Source organism: Bos indicus, chromosome 13 (genome assembly GCF_029378745.1).
Source record: "Bos indicus isolate NIAB-ARS_2022 breed Sahiwal x Tharparkar chromosome 13, NIAB-ARS_B.indTharparkar_mat_pri_1.0, whole genome shotgun sequence".
Classification (NCBI taxonomy): domain Eukaryota; kingdom Metazoa; phylum Chordata; class Mammalia; order Artiodactyla; family Bovidae; genus Bos; species Bos indicus.
In genome coordinates this window covers 53,055,782-53,077,323 of record NC_091772.1, presented here as the reverse complement: position 1 = coordinate 53,077,323, position 21,542 = coordinate 53,055,782, and the positions used below count along the sequence as shown (strand labels likewise).

General features: G+C 45.0%; 1 protein-coding gene and 1 long non-coding RNA gene across 3 annotated transcripts in view; one reads left to right on the top strand and one right to left on the bottom strand.

The window, feature by feature from the left end:
- The window catches only part of LOC139186521 (uncharacterized), a 50,671-nt gene extending 31,796 nt beyond the window's left edge, over positions 1-18,875 (bottom strand). Inside the window, exons 1-2 of the long non-coding RNA XR_011570109.1 lie at positions 18,750-18,875; positions 3,139-3,228 (exon numbers count right to left, since the gene is read on the bottom strand). This is a non-coding gene — a long non-coding RNA (uncharacterized lncRNA). The remainder of the gene's footprint in view (positions 1-3,138; positions 3,229-18,749) is intronic.
- STK35 (serine/threonine kinase 35) overlaps positions 17,410-21,542 on the top strand; it is a 43,474-nt gene continuing 39,341 nt past the window's right edge. For both annotated transcript variants that reach the window (XR_011570108.1, XM_019971989.2), the window contains exons 1-2: positions 17,410-17,894; positions 18,486-19,086. Coding sequence is in view for 1 of the 2 variants with exons in the window: in XM_019971989.2 (XP_019827548.2) it covers positions 17,589-17,894; positions 18,486-19,086 (907 nt within the window). In the remaining variant the exon portion in view is untranslated. The remainder of the gene's footprint in view (positions 17,895-18,485; positions 19,087-21,542) is intronic.

Below are 21,542 nucleotides of genomic sequence, written 5' to 3'. Positions count from 1 at the left end.
GATAAAACATATGTCTCAGTATGTGTGTCAAGGGGCAGAACACACACACACTGAGACATATATTTTATCTCTGTCTGTCTGTGATTATTCTAAACTGGCTTATAGATCTACATTTGTATACATGTCTATATGCTTATGGGCTTCACTGGTGGCTCAGATGGTAAAGCATCTGCCTGCAATGCAGGAGACGTGGGTTCGATCCCTGGGTCAGGAAAATCCCCTGGAGAAGGAAATGGCAACCCACTCCTGTACTCTTGCCTGGAAAATTTCATGGACGGAGGAATCTGGTAGGCTACAGTCCATGGGATTGCAAAGAATTGAACACAACTGAGAGACTTCACTTTCCTTTTTCACTATATGCTTATAAATGCAGAGTACATTTCTGAAAGGATTTCAAGAAACAGTCTGCCTCTCAGGATAGGAATTGGAATGGAAGTCTAGGTTGGGAAGGAAACTTACTTTTCACTGTAGCCTTTTTGTTTGATTATTTCAACCCTGCATATGCATTATTTATCTAAATAAATAAACATAGAAGCATTGCCATGTTTTATTTCACTAAATCTTCAGAAAACCTGGAAAGAAAGTACTCTTACTATTCACAATGTACAGGGAGCTTAAATCATTTGGGGAAGGGGCAGAGGGGGAATGGAAGGACTTCCTTTGTAAATATTCCCCCTGGCTGATTTCCAGCTGCCACCCTGACGTCACTGAGCAGAGCTTGGGAGAGATGTGCATGAACAGCTCTCATGAGCCTTGAGGAAACAGCTCCAGCACAGCCTTGTAGGGGAACTTGCACCCCCAAACCAGGCACCATTGACTCTTCCCACTTCATACCTGAAGTGATTATTTTACAACAACAAAACAAATGTAAGCAAATAAACCATTTCAGGACCTAAGAGCAGCTTCCAGGGATCTTTATAGACACTAGGGCATTTACTTACAGTATAAACAAACTGCTTGCACTAAATTTGAAACAGAAACCCAGAAATTAAAATTAAGCATCTGGGTTTTATATTTGCAAATTGCTTTGCCATTCTCTTTATGAAATACTGCACACAGCTATATAAACATAAGGCAATAAGAGAACAATAAATAAATCAGTGTTAGTATTCTGTCAACACAGCCCCACATTCTTATCAGGGCCAGCCATCTAAATTAGGAAGTTGGTTTAGAAACTCTCCCGGTGGCTTTATTTTTTTTTCTTCTCCGGTGGCTTTAATGGGAGAGGGTGAGTGAGAGGATCAGACAGACTCTGGTTTGAGTTGTGTTTCAGCTCTGCCATTTGTGAGGTCCCTCGGGCAAGTCACCTCACCTCTGAGTCTCAGATTACTCATGTGTTAAGTGAGGACAGGGCCCACTATACAGATTTGTACAGGCAAGTTTGCCAAGTTTAATAGATAAGGTTAATGTGTGGTCTACACCTGGATATAAGGCAAGTGGTTTTCACCATAAATTATCCCTCAGAGGAAAGTGGGAATTGCTTTGTATTTCATTTTTTACAAAGCCTCACAGACTTTCGTATTACCTAGACTATCTCACGGAGAAGGCAATGGCACCCCACTCCAGTACTCTTGCCTGGAAAATCCCATGGACGGAGGAGCCTGGTGGGCTGCAGTCCATGAGGTCGCTAAGAGTCGGACACGACTGAGCAACTTCACTTTCACTTTTCACTTTCATGCATTGGAGAAGGAAATGGCAACCCACTCCAGTGTTCTTGCCTGGAGAATCCCAGGGACAGAGGAGCCTGGTAGGAGGCCGTCTATGGGGTCTCACAGAGTCGGACACGACTGAAGCGACTTAGCAGCAGCAACAGCAACAGCAACAGCAGCAGCAGACTATCTCAACTACTATATTTTTAAAGTTATTTTCTATGTATTTGTTTGTTCAGCTTCACCAGGTCTTAGTTGTGGCACGCAGAATCTTTAGCTGCAGCATGTGAACTCTTAGCTGTGGCAGGTGGGATCTATTTCCCTGACCAGAGAGTCTTAGCCATTGGACCATCAAGGAAGTCCCTCTTCAATTACTTTAAACAACAAAGTATTGTTTGCAAAAGACCAATTTACAGAAGTCACCTGATGAAGGGGTTTAAAAAGAGTTTTTGACACAGATGTAGTCATTATACTAGAGAAGGCAATGGCAACCAACTCCGGTACTCTTGCCTGAAAAGTCCCATGGACGGAGGAGCCTGGTGGGCCACAAGCCATGGGGTCACTAAGAGTTGGACACAACTGAGCGACTTCACTTTCACTTTTCACTTTCATGCATTGGAGAAGGAAATGGCAACCCACTCCAGTGTTCTTGCCTGGAGAATCCCAGGGATGGGGGTAACCCTAGTGGGCTGCCGTCTATGGGGTCACACAGAGTCGGACACGACTGAAGCGACTTAGCAAAGATGCAAGCCTCATAAAGAGGACTTTAAAAAGGATGTTGTGATCACAAATATCAACCAATAGGACACACAAAAAAACAATACTGTCCTAAGATTAAGTGAACTGGGACTTTAAGTATAAAATATCTCAGTGACAACATCATATAAAGCTCAGAAAGTTCTGGATAACAAACAAATTATATAGGAGTGAAATGTATGTCATCTAGAAAGTGAGTTGGGTGATTCAGAAACCATCTGCCCATGAAATTTTCCAGGTAAGAATACTGGAGTGGGTTGCTATTTCCTATTCCAGGGGTAATAAAGATATGAGGTCAAAGATGCACAGGATGAGATGCAATAAAGATGTTTTGTAAAGTGTCAGATTGGGGGAAAAAACAGTATTTCTAAATTAATATATAATATATGTAAATAACATTTAAGTATATTAACAATATTTAAAACATGTACATACCTAAAATAATACATATTATACATAGACATTTGATAATTTCATCGACGTCTTAAGAATTTATACATTCAAGATGGGCCTCCAAATATTTTCTTTTTTGCAAACTTCTCATTGTGAAAAATGGGAGGATCATTTTATATTGGGGTTCACCTATCATGGAGACATGTATTCAAAAGCACTTAAAACTCACAAAGCTCTGTGTGGTTGTGACAGGTACTATTAGGGCTGATAATACAATTTTTTAATCATGATTGTTCTCCCACACATTGGGTTCTTTAGTTGTGCTCTTCTAAGCACTTACCTGGATTGGAATTTCCTAGTCTTCAGTGGAATTTCTTAGTTGTGTGATCTTGGGTAAGTTGCCTAAACTCTTCTGCCTCAGTTTCCTCATCTGTAAAATAGAGATAAAGACAGTATCTCAGAGGGTTAAGAATTCAGCAAATTAGTATATGTAAGAAATGTATGGGGAGTATGGAGCATAGGTGCAAGTTATTACACATAAAATGGATGTACAACAAGGTCCTACTGGGAACTACAGGTCCTACAGAGAACTATATTCAGTGTCCTGGGACAAACCATAATGAAAAAGACTACAAAAAAGAATGCATATATAACTGAGTCACTGTGCTATGCAACAGAAATTAGCACAACAGTGTAAATCAACTATACTTCAATTTAACAAGTGGTGCTGGGAAATCTGGTCAACCACTTGTAAAAGAATGAAACTAGAACACTTTCTAACACCATACACAAAAATAAACTCAAAATGGATTAAAGATCTCAACGTAAGACCAGAAACTATAAAACTCCTAGAGGAGAACATAGGCAAAACACTCTCCGACATACATCACAGCAGGATCCTCTATGACCCACCTCCCAGAATATTGGAAATAAAAGCAAAAATAAACAAATGGGACCTAATTAAACTTAAAAGCTTCTGCACATCAAAGGAAACTATTAGCAAGGTGAAAAGGCAGCCTTCAGAATGGGAGAAAATAATAGCAAATGAAGCAACTGACAAACAACTAACCTCAAAAATATACAAGCAACTCCTACAGCTCAACTCCAGAAAAATAAATGACCCAATCAAAAAATGGGCCAAAGAACTAAATAGACATTTCTCCAAAGAAGACATACAGATGGCTAACAAACACATGAAAAGATGCTCAACATCACTCATTATCAGAGAAATGCAAATCAAAACCACTATGAGGTACCATTTCACGCCAGTCAGAATGGCTGCGATCCAAAAGTCTACAAGCAATAAATGCTGGAGAGGGTGTGGAGAAAAGGGAACCCTCTTACACTGTTGGTGGGAATGCAAACTAGTACAGCCACTATGGAGAACAGTGTGGAGATTCCTTAAAAAACTGGAAATAGAACTGCCTTATGATTCAGCAATCCCACTGTTGGGCATACACACTGAGGAAACCAGAAGGGAAAGAGACACGTGTACCCCAATGTTCATCACAGCACTGTTTATAATAGCCAGGACATGGAAGCAACCTAGATGTCCATCAGCAGATGAATGGATAAGAAAGCTATGGTACATATACACAATGGAGTATTACTCAGTCACTAAAAAGAATACATTTGAATCAGTTCTAATGAGGTGGATGAAACTGGAGCCTATTATACAGAGTGAAGTAAGCCAGAAAGAAAAACACCAATACAGTATACCAACGCATATATATGGAATTTAGAAAGATGGTAACAATAACCCTGTGTACGAGACAGCAAAAGAGACACTGATGTATAGAACAGTCTTATGGACTCTGTTGGAGAGGGAGAGGGTGGGAAAATTTGGGAGAATGGCATTGAAACATGTATAATATCATGTATGAAACGAGTTGCCAGTCCAGGTTCGATGCATGATACTGGGTGCTTGGGGCTGGTGCACCGGGACAACCCAGAGGGATGGTATGGGGAGGGAGGAGGGAGGGGGGTTTAGGATGGGGAACAAATGTATACCTGTGGCGGATTCATTTCAATATTTGGCAAAACTAATACAATATTGTAAAGTTTAAAAATAAAAAAAAAAAAAAAAAAAAAAAAACCCACCTAAAAATGTATATGAACCAGTATCTAGTGAGTACTTCTTATGTGTTAGTTATTATCATTATTTTCACCAGTGGGGAACTGTAACTATTTAGAAAAATAGCAGTTTTCCTCACAATACCAGATTTTGCCAACAGAAAGTGTGCCTTATTCATAACAAGATCCTAAAAGTGTATTATGTTCAGGTCTCCGCACAGTACCTGGTACCATAAGTTGAAAGAGGCAACACTTTGAATGTTGATACCAACGCTGCAACCTCATTGCTCTCTGGCCAACGAAAGTCTCCAGGAAAGTCTCAGTGCAATACAGCCGGAAGACTGAGGACCCAGTGCTTCTTTCTGGTCCTCCCGAGATCCTATGTTCCTCCGTGACAGAAACTGGGTTTCATTCATCTCAGTCCCTAATCCAGCAGACAGTAGGAGCTTAATCAATATTCACTAAGCAAGTGAGCAAGGAAGTGCAGTCTACATTATTGCACATTCTAGTAAACTGAATTTTATTTCTTTTTATATCTACAAAAAAGTACTTAAAAACTAATACCAAAGATTAAATGCATAAAAAGTTCAAATAATACAGAAATGTTGAAAGAATAACCTAGAGAGAATTCTTTTTGGCATGTAGAGTATTATTTATCCAAATGTTTCCTTTATGTATGTAGAAACTAACATGAGTACATATAAGTACCACCAGCTTTGGAATCAGATATACCTCAGTTTGAAACCAAGCTCCATCACTTCTTAGTGCTATGGCTTTGAGAAAGTAACCTAACCTCTCTGAGCCTCAGTTTCTATGGAAAATGGAGATAATAATGAAAAAACCTATAGATGTATTGGAATAAATTAGTATTTATTTATAGCACCTACTGCTGCTTCTGCTAAGTCTCTTCAGTCGTGTCCAACTCTGTGAGACCCCATAGATGGCAGCCCACCAGGCTCCCCCATCCCTGGGATTCTCCAGGCAAGAATACTGGAGTGGGTTGCCATTTCCTTCTCCAATGAATAAAAGTGAAAAGTGAAAGTGAAGTCGCTCAGTCGTGTCCAACTCTTAGCGACTCCATGGACTGAAGCCTACCAGGCTCCTCCATCCATGGGATTTTCCAGGCAAGAGTACTGGAGTGGGGTGCCATTGCCTTCTCCATTATAGCACCGAGGACAGTCCCAAATACAGAGAAAAACTCAGTGAAGGCTAGCAGCCATATATATATATTTCAACAAAATTTGAGGTTATGCTAGTTTCCAGTTTATATTTGCATTTTATGTAACAATATGTTCAGTTTCCTGATAGCTCAGTTGGTAAAGAATCTGCCTGCAATGCGGGAGACCTGGGTTCTATCCCTGGGATGGGAAAATCCCCTGGAGAAGGGAAAGGCTACCCACTCAAGTATTCTGGCCTGGAGAATTCCATGGACTGTATAGTGCAAGAGGTCGCAAAGAGTCAGACACAACTGACCGACTTTTCTTCTTTCTATGTTCAGTTCAGCCACTCAGTCCTGTCCAACTCTTGGCGACCCCATGGACTGTAGAATACCAGCCCTCCCTGTCCATCACCAACTCCCAGAGCTTACTCAAACTCATGTCCATCGAGTCGGTGATGCCATCTAATCACCTCATCCTCCGTCCCCCCTTCTCCTCCTGCCTTCAATCTTTCCCAGCATCAGGTGAGTCAGTTCTTCACATCAGGTGGCCCAAGTATTGGAGCTTCAGCTTCAGCATCAGTCCTTCCAGTGAATATTCAGGGTTGATTTCCTTTAGGATTGACTGGTTTGATCTGCTTGCAGTCCAAGGGACTCTCAAGAGTCTTCTCCAATACCACATTTCAAAAGCATCAATTCTTTAGCACTCAACTTTCTTTATCGTTCAACTCTCACATCCATACATGACTACTGGAAAAACCATAGCTTTGATTAGACGGACCTTCATAGGCAAAGTAATGTGTCTGTTTTTTAATATATTGTCTAGGTTGGTCATAGCTTTTCTTCCAAGGAGCAAGCGTCTTTTAATTTCACGGCTGCAGTCACCATCTGCAGTGATTTTGGAGCCCAATAAAGTCTCTTACTGTTTCCATTGTTCCCCCATTTATTTGGCATGAAGTGATGGGACCAGATGCCATGATCTTTGTTTTCTGAATGTTGAGTTTTAAGCCAGCTTTTTCACTCTTCTTTCACTTTCATCAAGAAGCTCTTTAGTTCCTCTTCACTTTCTTCCATAAGGGTGGTGTTATCTGCACATCTAAGGTTATTAATATTTCTCCCAGCAGTATTGATTCCAGCTCATGTTTTATCCAGCCCAGCATTTTGCATGATGTACTCTGCATATAAGTTAAATAAGCAGAGTGACAATATACAGCCTTGACGTACTCCTTTCCCAATTTGGAACCAGTCTGTTGTTCCACGTCCAGTTCTAACTGTTGCTTCCTGACCTGCATACAGGTATCTCAGGAGGCAGGGAAGGTGGTCTGGTATTTCCACCTCTTGAAGAATGTTTCACAGTTTGTTGTGATCCACACAGTCAAGGGCTTTGACATAGTCAATAAAAGCAGAAGTAGATATTTTTCTGGAACTCTCTTGCTTTTGCTATGATCCATTGGATGTTGGCAATTTGATCTCTGGTTCCTCTGCCTTTTCAAATCCAGCTTGAACATCTGGAAGTTTTCAGTTTATATACTATTGAAGCCTAGCTTGGAGAATTTTAAGCATTACTTTGCTAGTGTGTAAGATAAGTGCAGTTGTGCAGTAGTTTGAACATTCCTTGGCATTGCCTTTCTTTGGGATTGGAATGAAAACTGACCTTTTCCAGTCCTGTGGCCACTGCTGCATTTTCCAAATTTGCTGGCATATTGAGTGCAGCACTTTCACAGCATCATCTTTTAGGATTTGAAATTGCTCAGCTATTTGTTGTGAATTCTTATTCTGTGACAGCATATAGGAGATAACTCATACATTTTGGGCTACATTATATTCAAATGTGTGGCTGTATGTAAGTAATGCCCTGTCTCTGGCCCTTGAATATTTCTAATATTTTACTATTACAAATGACCAGAATAAAAATCCTTGTAGCATACATACTCTTCCACGCATGGGCATGTATTTCTATAGGATAAATCCTAGAAATGAAATCCCTGGTTCAAAGTGTATGAATTTTTAAATATATTAATAAACAATGAATTTTCAAATTCCCTTCGTAAAAGGCTGTATGCTTCACACTTTGATCATTTTGTGTACTTTGGTGCCTTCCAGTCATGTGCATTTCAACTAGACTCCTCAATAGTTTATTTTGAATGTCCCATAGTAGTTATAGAATCAAGGACTTTGCCCAGCTAGCTCATCGTATTCCTTTACCTTTCGAAGAATCAAAAACAACTCCTGAGAAATTAACAGCAAATTTTCTGCAGCAAATACTCAGATGAGAGCTGAACAAAGAATTTCTATGCCATTCCCAGAAGACAGAAGTGGAAATTCTGAGCACTGATAGGAAGAACATTTGAAATGAGAACAATCCATTAAGTTTGGGAAACAGAGTGGCTGTATCTGCTTCTATCTTTGTTTTCTGACTCAGGTCCTCAGTAAATAGACAAGAGGCCTCCTCTGTTGAGTCTCACTGGATGTAAAGTCTCCAGTGTAGCGTCCCCAGGGTGTGATTTGGATACTTACTGCTTGTAGCCCTCCAGATGCTTCTAGGCAATTCAAGGACAAGAGGTGGGTATTGTGGCCAGAAGCTGAACAGCGCCACCAAGCTGACAGGCTGTTTCAGCGGTGGCTAAATCCACTTTTATTTTTAATTTCAATTTTAATCTTGGTAATAAATATATATAATGTTTAAGAGTCAGTTACTGCTACAAGTTAGGTACTACAAGGCTTAAAACAAAAATCCCTTTCTCGCCACTGAGATCCATCCTATAAAGCAACATCTCATTCTGTGGTTACTTTCTGGAGGCGAGGAGCTGTGCTAGGTCTTCGTTGTGGTGCTTGGGGTAGCATCTTTTGTTGAGGTGCACAGACTCTCGAGTCAAGGTGCGTGGGCTCAGTAGTTTCGGTGCTCAGCTTAGTTGCTCCGTGGCATGTGGGATCTTAGTTCCCTGACCAGGGATCGAACCCAAGTCTCCTGCATTGCAGGGTATCCACCTGCCACCTGGGAAGTTCCTGCTTACTTCTTTATACCTGATTATGGTGTCACGTTAAGATTTTAAAATTTTAGACTTTTTCTATTTCTTACAGCTGTAAAGAATAAAGATACAGTTTTTCTCTTTCTCTACACACACACACACACACACACGTGTGCACGCATGCGCGTGCACGCACTCACATGTACACATGCTCCCACTCCAATTTTCTCCAAATAATTATATCATAATTTCTGGTTAAATCAATGTACTGTTTTTACATTATAATGACAATGTAATATTATTTCCAGCTGAGTGTTATAGTTTATGATGATTACAATGTTTTTGTTAAAAATTGTTTATATTTTCTTGGCTTCAATAATCACCTCGTGACTTATTTGCTTACGTTTTCAATGTAATAGCTCCAATCCATCCCCAAATTCTTTGCCAGAACTCCAGTCCTCTACAACTGCATCATTGTTGTGCTCAGTCCAGGGGCAGTATAGTGTGTGCATTAATTTTCAAAGTGTGGTTCCTGGACCAGCAACATCAACATCTGCATCACCTGGGACCAGTGAGATGTAAATAATCAAGCCCAATCTAGGACTCACTGGTTAGCGGCTCTGGGGGTGGGGCCCAGCAATCTAGGTGATACTGAGGTGCACTCAAGCTGGAGAACCTTGGTTTGTATAACAGTTAAGAGTTTAGATGGAAACAGTGACAGACTTTATTTTCTTGGGCTCCAAAATCACTGCAGATGGTGACTGCAGCCATGAAATTAAGACTCTTGCTCTTTAGAAGAAAAGCTTTGACCAACCTAGACAGCATATTAAAAAGCAGAGACATTACTCTGCCTACAAAGGTCTGTTTAGTCAAAGCCATGGTTTTTCCAGTAGTCATATATGGATGTGAGAGTTGGACTATGAGGAAAGCTGAGCACCAAAGAATTGATGCTTTTGAAGTGTGGTGTTGGAGAAGACTCTTGAGAGTCCCTTGGACTGCAAGCAGATCAAACCAGTCAATCCTAAAGGATATCAACCCTGAATATTCATTGGAAGGACTGATGCTAAAGCTGAAGCTCCAATACTTGGGCTACCACGCGAAGAGCCGACTCATTAGAAAAGACCCTGGTGCTGGGAAAGATTGAAGGCAGGAGGAGAAGGGGACGACAGAGGATCAGATGGCTGGATGGCATCACCAACTTGATGGACATGAGTTTGAGTAAGTTTCGGGAGTTGGTGACGGACAGGGAAGCCTGATATGCTGCAGTCCATGGGGTGGCAAAGAGTTGGACAGGACTGAGCAACTGAACTAACTAACTAAGAGTTTGGATACCAAAACACAAGGCTGTTGGGGATCAGATTTCAGCCATTCAGCTTTTTTGTGATGTGACAGCTTCTGAGGTTCTGTCTTCCCATTCATAAAATGGAGTCAACCGTCTCTCCCTGTAGTTGCGAGAGACTAGTTAGAAAGCATGACAGGCTCCAGTTTTTCTTGGGGACAGAGCTCCTGGAGCCTCAGAAATACAGTTCTGTCAAGGGAGGGGAATTCAAGCCAACTGCATAGTCTTCCCCCCAGCTCTTCCCAGGGTCCCCGGCTCAGAGTACACCCTCTACCTGAGGCATCCACCTCAAGCTTCTGTCCTTCAGCACCTCCACAGTCCTCTCCCGTACCCTGTATCAGCTTCTCCCCGCTTAGGAACCCCCCTGAGCTGCCCTGTTACAGTTTATTTCAGATAATTCTCCACCATGGCCCCCTGCCATCTTCTGCCCCCAACCCTCAACCCCCAAGCTTTCTCCTCATTCTCACTACCCTCTCACACAGCCCACTGGAGCAGCCTCAGCCTTCTGTCAGCTTCCATCCCTTCTACACTTCTCCACTCACCCAACCTTTCCCTCTCAGGCCAGAGCCTAATGCTTTCCTCACAGAATCACTCCCCACCAACCCAGGGTTGGCTGCCCCTTGGGTATTCTCACCCTTGCTTTTGAACTGTGGTGTTGGAGAAGACTCTTGAGAGTCCCTTGGACTGCAAGGAGATCCAACCAGTCCATTCTAAAGGAGATCAGTCCTGGGTGTTCTTTGGAAGGAATGATGCTAAAGCTGAAACTCCAGTACTTTGGCCACCTCATGTGAAGAGTTGACTCATTGGAAAAGACTCTGATGCTGGGAGGGATTAGGGGCAGGAGGAAAAGGGGACAACAGAGGATGAGATGGCTGGATGGCATCACCGATTCGATGGACGTGAGTTTGAGTGAACTCCGGGAGTTGGTGATGGACAGGGAGGCCTGGCGTGCTGCAATTCATGGGGTTGCAAAGAGTCGGACACGACTGAGTGACAGAACTGAACTGAACTGAAGTACCAGGGATGAGAAGGAAGCATCATCATTCTGCTTCCCACTACTCTTCTTTTTCCCCTGTGCTCCAATCACACCAGCCTCTTCACCTGCTACAATCCCAGGGCCTTTGCACCTGCTCTTCCCCCTGACACGGAATGTTCTTCTAGTCAGTATCCATTTGGCTGATTCTTTCACTTCTACTAGGACTCTGCTCAATAGTCAACTCCTTTCCTGAACCCTCCATTCTAACATAGAACACCCTTTGCTCTTCCTTCACCTGCTTTATTGTCCTTTGTAGGGCTAATGTTATTAGGAACCACATAATCCCACTATTACTTTTTATGTCAGCCCCTCAGAGGCAGGGTTCTACTGGAAGGACGTAAAGCCTCCCTGCTTCGCCTCCCTTTTCCTTCATCTCTTCTGTCACTAAATATTGAGCTCCAGTCATGTCTGGCACTGTGCGAGGCTCCAGGGAACTGGAGGTAGGGCTGTTTGTCGATGGAGAAAGGCGTGTAAGAAGGTTTGCCATAATTGTTCAAGTAAATGCTTACCGTGGGGAAGCTGAGCTGGGTAAGGTGGTGTGAAGAGCCTGAAGTATCAGTTCAAATCCCAGTTAATCAAACTCCTCTCTCAGTCTCTTCATCTGTAAAATGCAGCTAATGATAGTAACTACCTCACAGAATGAGCATGAGAATTCTGTTAATTTCTGTGCTGGACAGAAAACTTTAATAAATATTGGCTATTGGTTATAATAATAAGAATAGGTTATTTCTGTAACTTAAACAAACCAAAGTGTAGGGAAAAAACATCAAGCTATCAACAATTTTTCAAGTAGCCTGGCCCTTCTCACAGCATGAAAAAGAGTTTACACTCATTATGGTTCTCCCAGAGCTTCAGATCTGATCTCTCCTAAATCACTGCAGATGGTGACTGGAGCCATGAAATTAAAAGACGCTTACTCCTTGGAAGGAAAGTTATGTCCAACTTAGATAGCATATTCAAAAGCAGAGACATTACTTTCTCAACAAAGGTTCGTCTAGTCAAGGCTATGGTTTTTCCTGTGGTCATGTATGGATGTGAGAGTTGGACTGTGAAGAAGGCTGAGCGCTGAAGAATTGATGCTTTTGAACTGTGGTGTTGGAGAAGACTCTTGAGAGTCCCTTGGACTGCAAGGAGATCCAACCAGTCCATTCTGAAGGAGATCAGTCCTGGGATTTCTTTGGAAGGAATGATGCTAAAGCTGAAACTCCAGTACTTTGGCCACCTCATGCAAAGAGTTGACTCATTGGAAAAGACTCTGATGCTGGGAGGGATTGGGGGCAGGAGGAGAAGGGGACGACAGAAGATGAGATGGCTGGATGGAATCACCGACTCAATGGACGTGAGTTTGAGTGAACTCTGGGAGTTGGTGATGGACAGGGAGGCCTGGCGTGCTGCAATTCATGGGGTCACAAAGAGTCGGACAGGACTGAGCGACTGAACTGAACTGAACTGAACTGAAAGTTCAGGTAGGAAAACTACAGGAAGGGAGACTCCACTGGGCTTGTTCAACACATGAGGCCAGTGAGGACAGGAGTGGAGCCAGAGCTGTGCCTGAGCGCGATGCAGCCGTCTGCCCTTAGAAACTCTAAGTAGGACTTTCCTGGTGGTCCAGTGGTTAAGAATTTGCCAGCCAAGGCAGGGGACTCAGGTTCGGTCCCTGGTCCAGGAAGATTCCACATGCTGCGAGGCAACCTAGCCTGGGCAACGCAAGTACTAAGCCCACATGCTGCAACTGCTGAAGCCAGCGCGCCCTAGAGCCCACGCTCTGCAACAAGAGAAGCCACTGCAGCGAGACACCTGTGTGCCGCAGCTAGAGAAAGCCCGCTGGTAGCAACAAGGAACCAGTGCAGCCGAAAATAAAATAATCTTAAAAATAAAAATAAATTATTTAATAAATAAGAAGCTCTAAGTAAAGATGGGTGTTCATGGTGGCACAGTATGGTTTGTTTTCTCATCTTTTAAATCAAATTTACTGCAAGATAATTTATAAACAGTAAAACTTCATCACCCAGAAAATTCCCTTGTGCCCCTAAGCAGTCAGTTCCCACCCAAAGATGACCACTGATATGATTTCTGCTACCATAGATCAGTGCAGCTTGCGTTTACGTTAATGGAATTACACAGTATGTACTCTTCCCCTCCGCCCCCATTTATAAAGTAGCTTTATTTAGGTAAAGCTGTAAACTTGATGTACAAAAACTGCACTTATTTAAAGCAGACAGTTGTTTTTTTTTTTTTAACATATTCCCCTCTTGAAAGTATAGTAAGATAATTTCATGGTCACGAACATATCCACCCCCTCAAAAAGTTTATCAAGTCCCTTTATATTCCATCTCCTCCTCCCTACCCCAACTACTAATCTGCTTTCTTAGTCACCATAAATTAGTTTGCATTTTCAAGAATTAAATATAGAATTATCCAGTATATACACTTTTGTACCTGACTTCTTTCACTTGGCATAATTATTTTGGTTCAGCCATGTTGTTGTATCAATATTTCATTCCTTTTTTTCACCCAGTGAACAGTGTTTCTTGGTACAAGAATACAACAATCTGGTTATTCATTCAAATATTGTTGAACATTGGAGTGCTTTCCAATTTGGGACTCTTAAAGAAAAAGCCACTATAAACACTCTTATGTAAGGGTATTAATGAATTCTTACTGGGCTATAGGGTAAACATAAGAAACTGCTAAACTTTTTTCTCCAAAGTGGTTGTACCATTTCATATTCTCACCCACTGGCTTACATTTGACATCAATCATGTTCCTGTCTCACAGCTTCTGTACTTATTCCCTCTTTCTGAAATGCCTTTCCACGAGCACAGCTACCTCGAGGTTCCAGTTCCTGTCACTGTCAAAGACGTAATTGTGTCACTCTCCCCTCCACACCCTTGCCAAACTCATGTGTGGAATTTACAGTCTCCCAGTACCTTTCTTGTTCAGTCTTTTAGTCGTGTCCGACTCTCTGGGACCCCATGGACTGCAGCATGCCAGGTTTCCCTGTACTTCACCATGGAATTCACAATCCCCCAGTACCTTAGAATATTTGGAGATAAAGTCTTTAATGGGGTGATTAAGCTAAATGAGCCAGTTAGGGTAGGCCCGAACGCAGTATGACTGTGTCCTTTCTAGAGGAGGAAAAGATAACCAACACAGAGGGATGGTCTTATGCCTTATAGCCAGAAGGCAGCATCTACAAACTAAGGACAGAGGTTTCAGGAGAAGCCAAAATGCCCACACTTTGATCTTGGACTTCCAGTCTCCACAACTGTGAGAAAATAAATTTATTAAGCCACCCAGTCAGTGATATTTTGTTATGGCAGCCCTAGCAAACTAAACTAGAGGCTCTCCAACCACCATTTTGTAACCACTGGAAAAACTGATTCGGGCAAGAATCATCAATGAATGGTTAAAAAAACTGGGTGAGGATCTGAGGCAGAACAGGACAGTCTCAGAATATCTTCCCGTGAGATACTTAATAACTAAAAAGGGGGAAACAGTAACTTTTCAGTGGAGTACCTTGGCAGAGACCAAGTGATCAAAGTGGACATCATCAGTACTGGGATAAAACGACATCACGTGCCTCCTGATGCGGTCCACGGAGGACTTGACTTCTTTTGGTACCATTCCTACCAAAAATGCATAACCTGATTCTAATCATGAGAAAATATCAGACATATCTAAATGGCACCCCACTCCAGTACTCTTGCCTGGAAAATCCCATGGACGGAGGGCCTAGTGGGCTGTAGTCCATGGGGTGGCTAAGAGTCGGACATGACTGAGCAACTTCACTTTCATCTTTAACTTTCATGCATTGGAGAAGGAAATGGCAACCCACTCCAGTGTTCTTGCCTGGAGAATCCCAGGGACGGGGGAGCCTCGTGAGCTGCCATCTATGGGGTTGCACAGAGTCAGACATGACTGAAGTGACTTAGCAGCAGCAGCAGCAGAAGATAACTCACCAGTACTCTTTGAAAACGTTAAGGTCACAAAGACAAAGAAAAGCTGCTTTTCTGAAGAAACTGAAGAGGCATGGGGAATCCCTGGTGGCTCAATGGTAACCTGCCAGCAATGTAGGAGACTTGGGTTCAATCCCTGGGTGGGGAAGACCCACAGGAGGAGGAAATGGACACCTACTCCAGTATTCTTGCCTGGGAAATTCCATGGACAGAAGAGCCTGGTAGGCTACAGTCCATGCAGGTTACAAACAGTCTAATACGACTTAGCAACTAAACCACCACCACCAAAGAGGCATGACAACTAAATGTAAATATGTGATCCTGATTGGATCGTGGGAATAGCTATACTTTTGGGACAAGTGGCAACATTTAAGTATGGAAGATGTATTAAAAATCGTTTTATTGTCAAAATTCTTGATTTTGATAGTTGTACCAAGGTTTTGCAAGACAATATTCATGTTCTTAGGAAATACACACAGAAGTATTTGGGATTAAAGGGGCATGATGTCTGAAACATAAAGTGGTGTGGGGGGAAAAAGTACACCCACGTCTATATATAATACATACACAAATACACAAGAGAATACGACAATGCAAATGTAGTAAAATATAGCAAACTATTATCCTGGTTAAAAAATGTATGAGAATCTTTACCATGCTTGCAATTTATATGTAAATTTGAAATTTTATCCCCAAAATTTATTTTAGTGATCACACCAACAAAAGTGGCCTGTCCCCAGCCCCCCGGCACTCTTTAGCTCATTCTTTTCATCTATCACACTTACATTGTAAAATGATTCTGTGTATTAATTTATTTAATAATATCTAACATTTAATGTGTGCGAAGGCCCTGTCCTAAGTGCTTTAACCTTCTAAACTCAGTGAATTCTCACATACTGCTCTTCGCATTTTACAGATAAGGAGGAGAGACACAAAGTGTGTTAACTAATTTGCAGTCACCCATATGATTTGATACCCACTCCAGTGTTCTTGCCTGGAGAATCCCAGGGACGGGGAAGCCTGGTGGGCTGCCATCTATGGGGTCGCACAGAGTCGGACACGACTGAAGCGACTTAGCAGCAGCAGTAGCAGCGTATGATTTGATGAGGCACAGAACCTCAACTAAGGTAGAGATTGTCTTGTTCAGTGCTCTTTCCCCAGCGAGAATGCGGTGCTAAGTCGCTTCAGTCTTGTCGGACTCTTTGCGGCCCTATGGACCCTAGACCACCACGCTCCTCTGTCCATGGGCTTTTCGAGGCAAGAATGGAGTGGGTTGCGTGCCCTCCTCAATGAATCCCTTCGCCATCCAGGGATCAAACCAGCATCTCTTATGTCTCTTGCATTGGCAGGCGGGTTCTTTATCATAGCAACCTGGGAAGCAACTTAAAAAACGGGCGCCTCACGCATTATGGGAGATTCCCTGGTGGCTCAGATGGTAAAGCGTCTGCCTGTAATGCGGGAGACCCGGGTTCATCCCTGGGTCGGGAAGATCCTCCTCTGGAGAAGGAAACGGCAATCCACTCCAGTACTCATGCCTGGAAAATTCAATGGAGAAGCCTGGTGGGCTACAGTCTATGGGGTCGCTAAGAGTCGGACACATCTGAGCGACTTCACTTTCACACATTATAGGCACTCCATAAATATCTGTAGATTCAGTTTACAAATACGGAGCACTAGTGAACAAGATATTTTTAAATTCCTGCCTAAACGGAGCTTACATTCAGCGCTCTCAGCCCTGCCAATTAGCCACTTTCTAGTTACATCTAAATATTTACATATTAACATTTTATATAAAATATATTTATTTAATTTGGGACTATCAATCCTGGGAGGTAAGGGCCAGTCTACCCATTTTGCAGAAGAGGAAACTGAGGCTCCAAGTGGAGGCAATGGTTTGCCCAAGATCAACAGGTTTAATAGGAGATTGGATATGGAGTCCAACCCAGTCCGGGCGGTTCCCAGGCAAGACCCATGAATCAATTAAACGGACCAATCCAATCGACCAATCAGTATTTATTAGGGCCTACTGCGGGCAGCTCTTCTCGCAGCGCGGACGAAGAGAGGAGGTTGCGGTGCACAGGCGGCTGCGGAGACCAGAGGCCACAGCCGAATCGCGGGAATTTGGCGCCTATTTTTTGTTGGTTGGGTGTTCTCGTCTGTGATTGGGCCCCCGCCCCGCGTGGGTGCGCCGGGCTGCGGCTGGTCGGCCGACCCTGGCAAGACGCCGGCGGCGCAGCACTCAGCCGGCCTTCCGGGGGATGGGCCACCAGGAGCCTCCGCTGGCCCGACTGAGGGCCGGACGTGCGGCTTATATAAAAAGGTTACGTAAAGGGCTCAGCTGGCGCGAACACGTGGAGAGCCGCGGGAGCCCGGACGCCCAGCTGTCCCCCGAGAGCACTGCTGCCGTGACTCGTGCAGTAGCAGGCGCCGTCGCACGCCCGACTCGGGCCGCGGCCTCCCGCGCGGCTCCGTACCCGAGGCAGCCCTGTCCAGGGGCGGACCATCCCCAGCCGGGGGCCTTAGGAGGGAAACGCGCTGCCCGGAAGTGGAAGGGCGCCGGCCAGGTAAGCGCGCTGTCCACGGCGTAAAAGCTAGCACCGAAGCTGGAACTACGCCTGCCGCCTCGGGCGTCTGTGAGGGCAGTTGGGCCCCAGGTTGGGCGCGTTCAGGGACGCCGAACTTTTAAGCCAACCTCTTACACCCGCAGTCCGGCGGGACTTGGGTCGGTCCGCGGGGCTCTGCTCAGGCTTAATTCAATGGACTGTTTACACCCGGGAGAACTCTGGGCGGGACGCGGGGAGGGGCATCCCAGAGGGAGCCAAGCAGCGGAAAAAGATTTCCACAGTCTGAATTGCTTCTGAAGGCGATTTTCATCAGTCTTGGAAACTACTGGTTCTTGTTTTTCGTACTGCTACACGATAAATTAACTGAAAAGGCGGGGACTTTTTGCTCTTTTCTCCGGCTCCCCCCTCTGAGCCAGTGCCCCGTGGTTTCGTCTTTCCCGCTTTCCCCTCCCCTCCCCCGTTCGCTCTGCAGCCGTGGCTTCCGTCTTAAAGGGGCCGCAACGGCCGGAGGAGGAGGTGGGACGCCCTGAGGCTTACGCTCCAGGCCTCCCCGCCTAGGCCTGGTCGTTTAACCGACTTTTTCCCCCGCAGGTCACAATCCAAGGTCCCGCTCTTCCGCGTCCCGGGGCCGGACGGAGGGATGAGGCAGGGGGGTCCCGGGCAGCGCCGTTGCTGCTCCCCCCGCCGCCCGCAGCCATGGAAACGGGGGAGGAGGACGGCGCTCGCAGAGGTACACAAAGCCCCGAGCGGAAAAGGCGAAGCCCAGTGCCGCGGGCGCTCAGCGCGAAGCTGAGGCCGGCGGCGGCGGCCCAGACCATGGATCCGGTGGCGGCCGAGGCCCCGGGCGAGGCCTACCTGGCGCGGCGGCGGCCGGAGGGCGGCGGCGGGTCGGCGCGGCCGCGCTACAGCCTGTTGGCGGAGATCGGGCGCGGCAGCTACGGCGTGGTGTACGAGGCAGTGGCCGGGCGCAGTGGGGCCCGGGTGGCGGTCAAGAAGATCCGCTGCGACGCCCCCGAGAACGTGGAGCTGGCGCTGGCCGAATTCTGGGCCCTGACCAGCCTCAAGCGGCGCCACCAGAATGTCGTGCAGTTTGAAGAGTGCGTCCTGCAGCGCAACGGGCTCGCCCAGCGCATGAGCCACGGCAACAAGAGCTCGCAGCTTTACCTGCGCCTGGTGGAGACCTCGCTCAAAGGTAGGAGCGCCGAGGGCCGCCCGGGCCACGCCGGGCCTGGGCCCGAGTCTGGTGGCCAGACCCAAACTGACCCCTGGACCCCTAGAACCCGGTCCCAGTCCTGTCACCCTGGACCCGACACACCCTCCTTTCCGCGCCAGGCAAAAAGTCCTCCCTCCCCTCTCCTAATCTGGAATCAGTTCCCAGCCCTAAGGTTAGCTGGTATTTTCATAACAAGGGCTCATTAAGTGCTAACCATTGTAGTAGTAGTGCTCCTTAAGTGTGAGCCATTATTATGAAACGTCTAGCACTTTGAAGGTCGGATTTGGAAGTGCAGGGGGTTGGGTTCAGAGTTAGTGGAAGAACTACCGACCGAGCCCCTTCACAGGCTTGGGCCCCTTCTCTTTCCCTCCCAAAGCAAACAAAAAGAAAAAAACTCAGCTGGACCTACCCACACCCACTCCTTGTCTGGTTCCAAAAATCCCCGAACCCTCGGGCTCCACCCTGCAGACTCTGGTTCGTCTTTTTCTTCTGAGACCCCCAGCTCTTCTTCCCAGGGCACTCAAGCTAACTGGTGGTTTTTAGGCTAGGTCCTCTTGGGACCTGCAGCATAATAACCCCACAGGTGGGCCAGAACTGTCACACAACAACATCGAAAAACATCCTCTTGTTTTACACGTTCTTAACTTTCTGAGGCTGACTTGTAAGTGGTTTTATTTCTAGAAAAGGTAGGGCTCAGTGAGGCAAAGGGGTTTTGCAGTCCTGGGGAGGGCAAGTCTGGTTTGATGGTTTTAACTGCAGTTAGGGGGTGTGTGCATCCTGAGTGCTCACGTGTCTTGTTCACACTTCAAGTAGCCGGGGGTCTCTTCCTAGCCAGTGGGCTAGGAAGGCCTGAGCAGTGTTCTCAGGGGAGAGGTTGCTAATCTGAGCCCCAGCTCTGCCCTAGATCTCTTACAGTGACTGGAGGTAATAACTTTAAAAGTAAATCCTCTCCTCTTTCTATAAACAGAGAAACTAAGGATTAGAGATGAACTTGAAGGTAAGTTGATGAAGGTTAATCAGCTTGTAAGGGAGGTAGGGTTGTCCTCCTGCTTTCTTTACAATTTTTCATAGCTTAAGGGATGTGATCCCAGATTTGTCTTGATTCAAGGTCTCAGTCCTTTTAAGAGGGGTAACAATTGCTCTTCTGCCCTGAAGATGAACTAGATCTGACCTTAGGATGGGTAGGCTCTGGGGTGGGGTGGGATCAGCCAGTGCGTTTTGTTTGGAGCTTTTGCCTGATCTCAAGATTCTGCAAGGCCCATCTCAAGAGAACTCCTTGACCCACTTCAAATCAGTTTTATAGAGGATTGAGAACATGCTCAATATTACCTGGGGTCCTTTTTCAAAATAGGCTTCCACTTTTTATGCCCATCTCTGCCCCATCTGTCCTGAAAAGCCCACCCTCTCTCCACAGTGAATATATTTGTTTTGAAAAGACTTTCTAGGAGATTCTTCCAGCTCTTCAGTTCACTCTTAGACTGTCTTCTCTGTGGTTAATGAATGGTCTGGACTTCGTCTTACACCACTCCTTGGGATGTAGCAATTTGCTTTGCCAAAGGGTCCCCCATGTCAGTCTTGAAACTCCAGCCTGGGTTGGAAGTCTTGGCTTTGGCAACTCCACAGTAAACAGTGGCAGCCTAGCATGGGCTTTGGGGTTTAGATTTGCTTTTAGACATGGTTTGTCTAAGCTGACTGCATGAAACATGGGACAGGTTGTTTCAAATCTGTGGGGAGCAGTCTTTTATTCATAGGGAGAGGGTTCCTCTGTCATAGGGTTGCTGTGCAGCCTGGGAATGTCCACAAGTGCTCCAGATGAGAGAGCCGCTGCTTCAATAAATTCAGGCTGCATTGTGAACCTTCCAGCGTCATCCCCTTCAAGATTCACAAAGTTCCTGTACAAGTTTCCCCAAGTGGACCGTGGAACACTTTGTCTTTCCTGGGTTGTCTGCAGCGCCAAGTTGACAGAAACAGTGATATTTTCTTCCTCCCTTTGTGACTAAAACTGAGACCTAAAAGAAATGAAATATTTTGCTTTAGGCCACACACTTAATACATCCCTTTCAGTTATTTGAAGTCTTAAATATATGAGCCTCTGCTATGGGTCAGTTAATGTTCTGGGCCCAGGGAAAGAACAGTAAAGGCAGTGCATATTGCCTCTGCTTATAGGCTGATGCTCAGAGTGTTAATTTAATAAGCAGTTAATAAGCCTGTTTTTTACTGTCAGTATTAAAGTGGAGAACAATAAGTATCCAGATTACCCCAAATTAAGTTTCCCTGACTTCAACTTCCAAAATTTAGCAGTCCTGATATACCCCGGGGCAGATTCCTTCAGTTTGCAGATAACCTGGTTCAGCTCTGTCTGTAAACAGAATGTCCTTTGTGGTCGCCTCTTGACCAGTCTCCTGTAATTTAGAATAAATAACAGACTAAAAAGT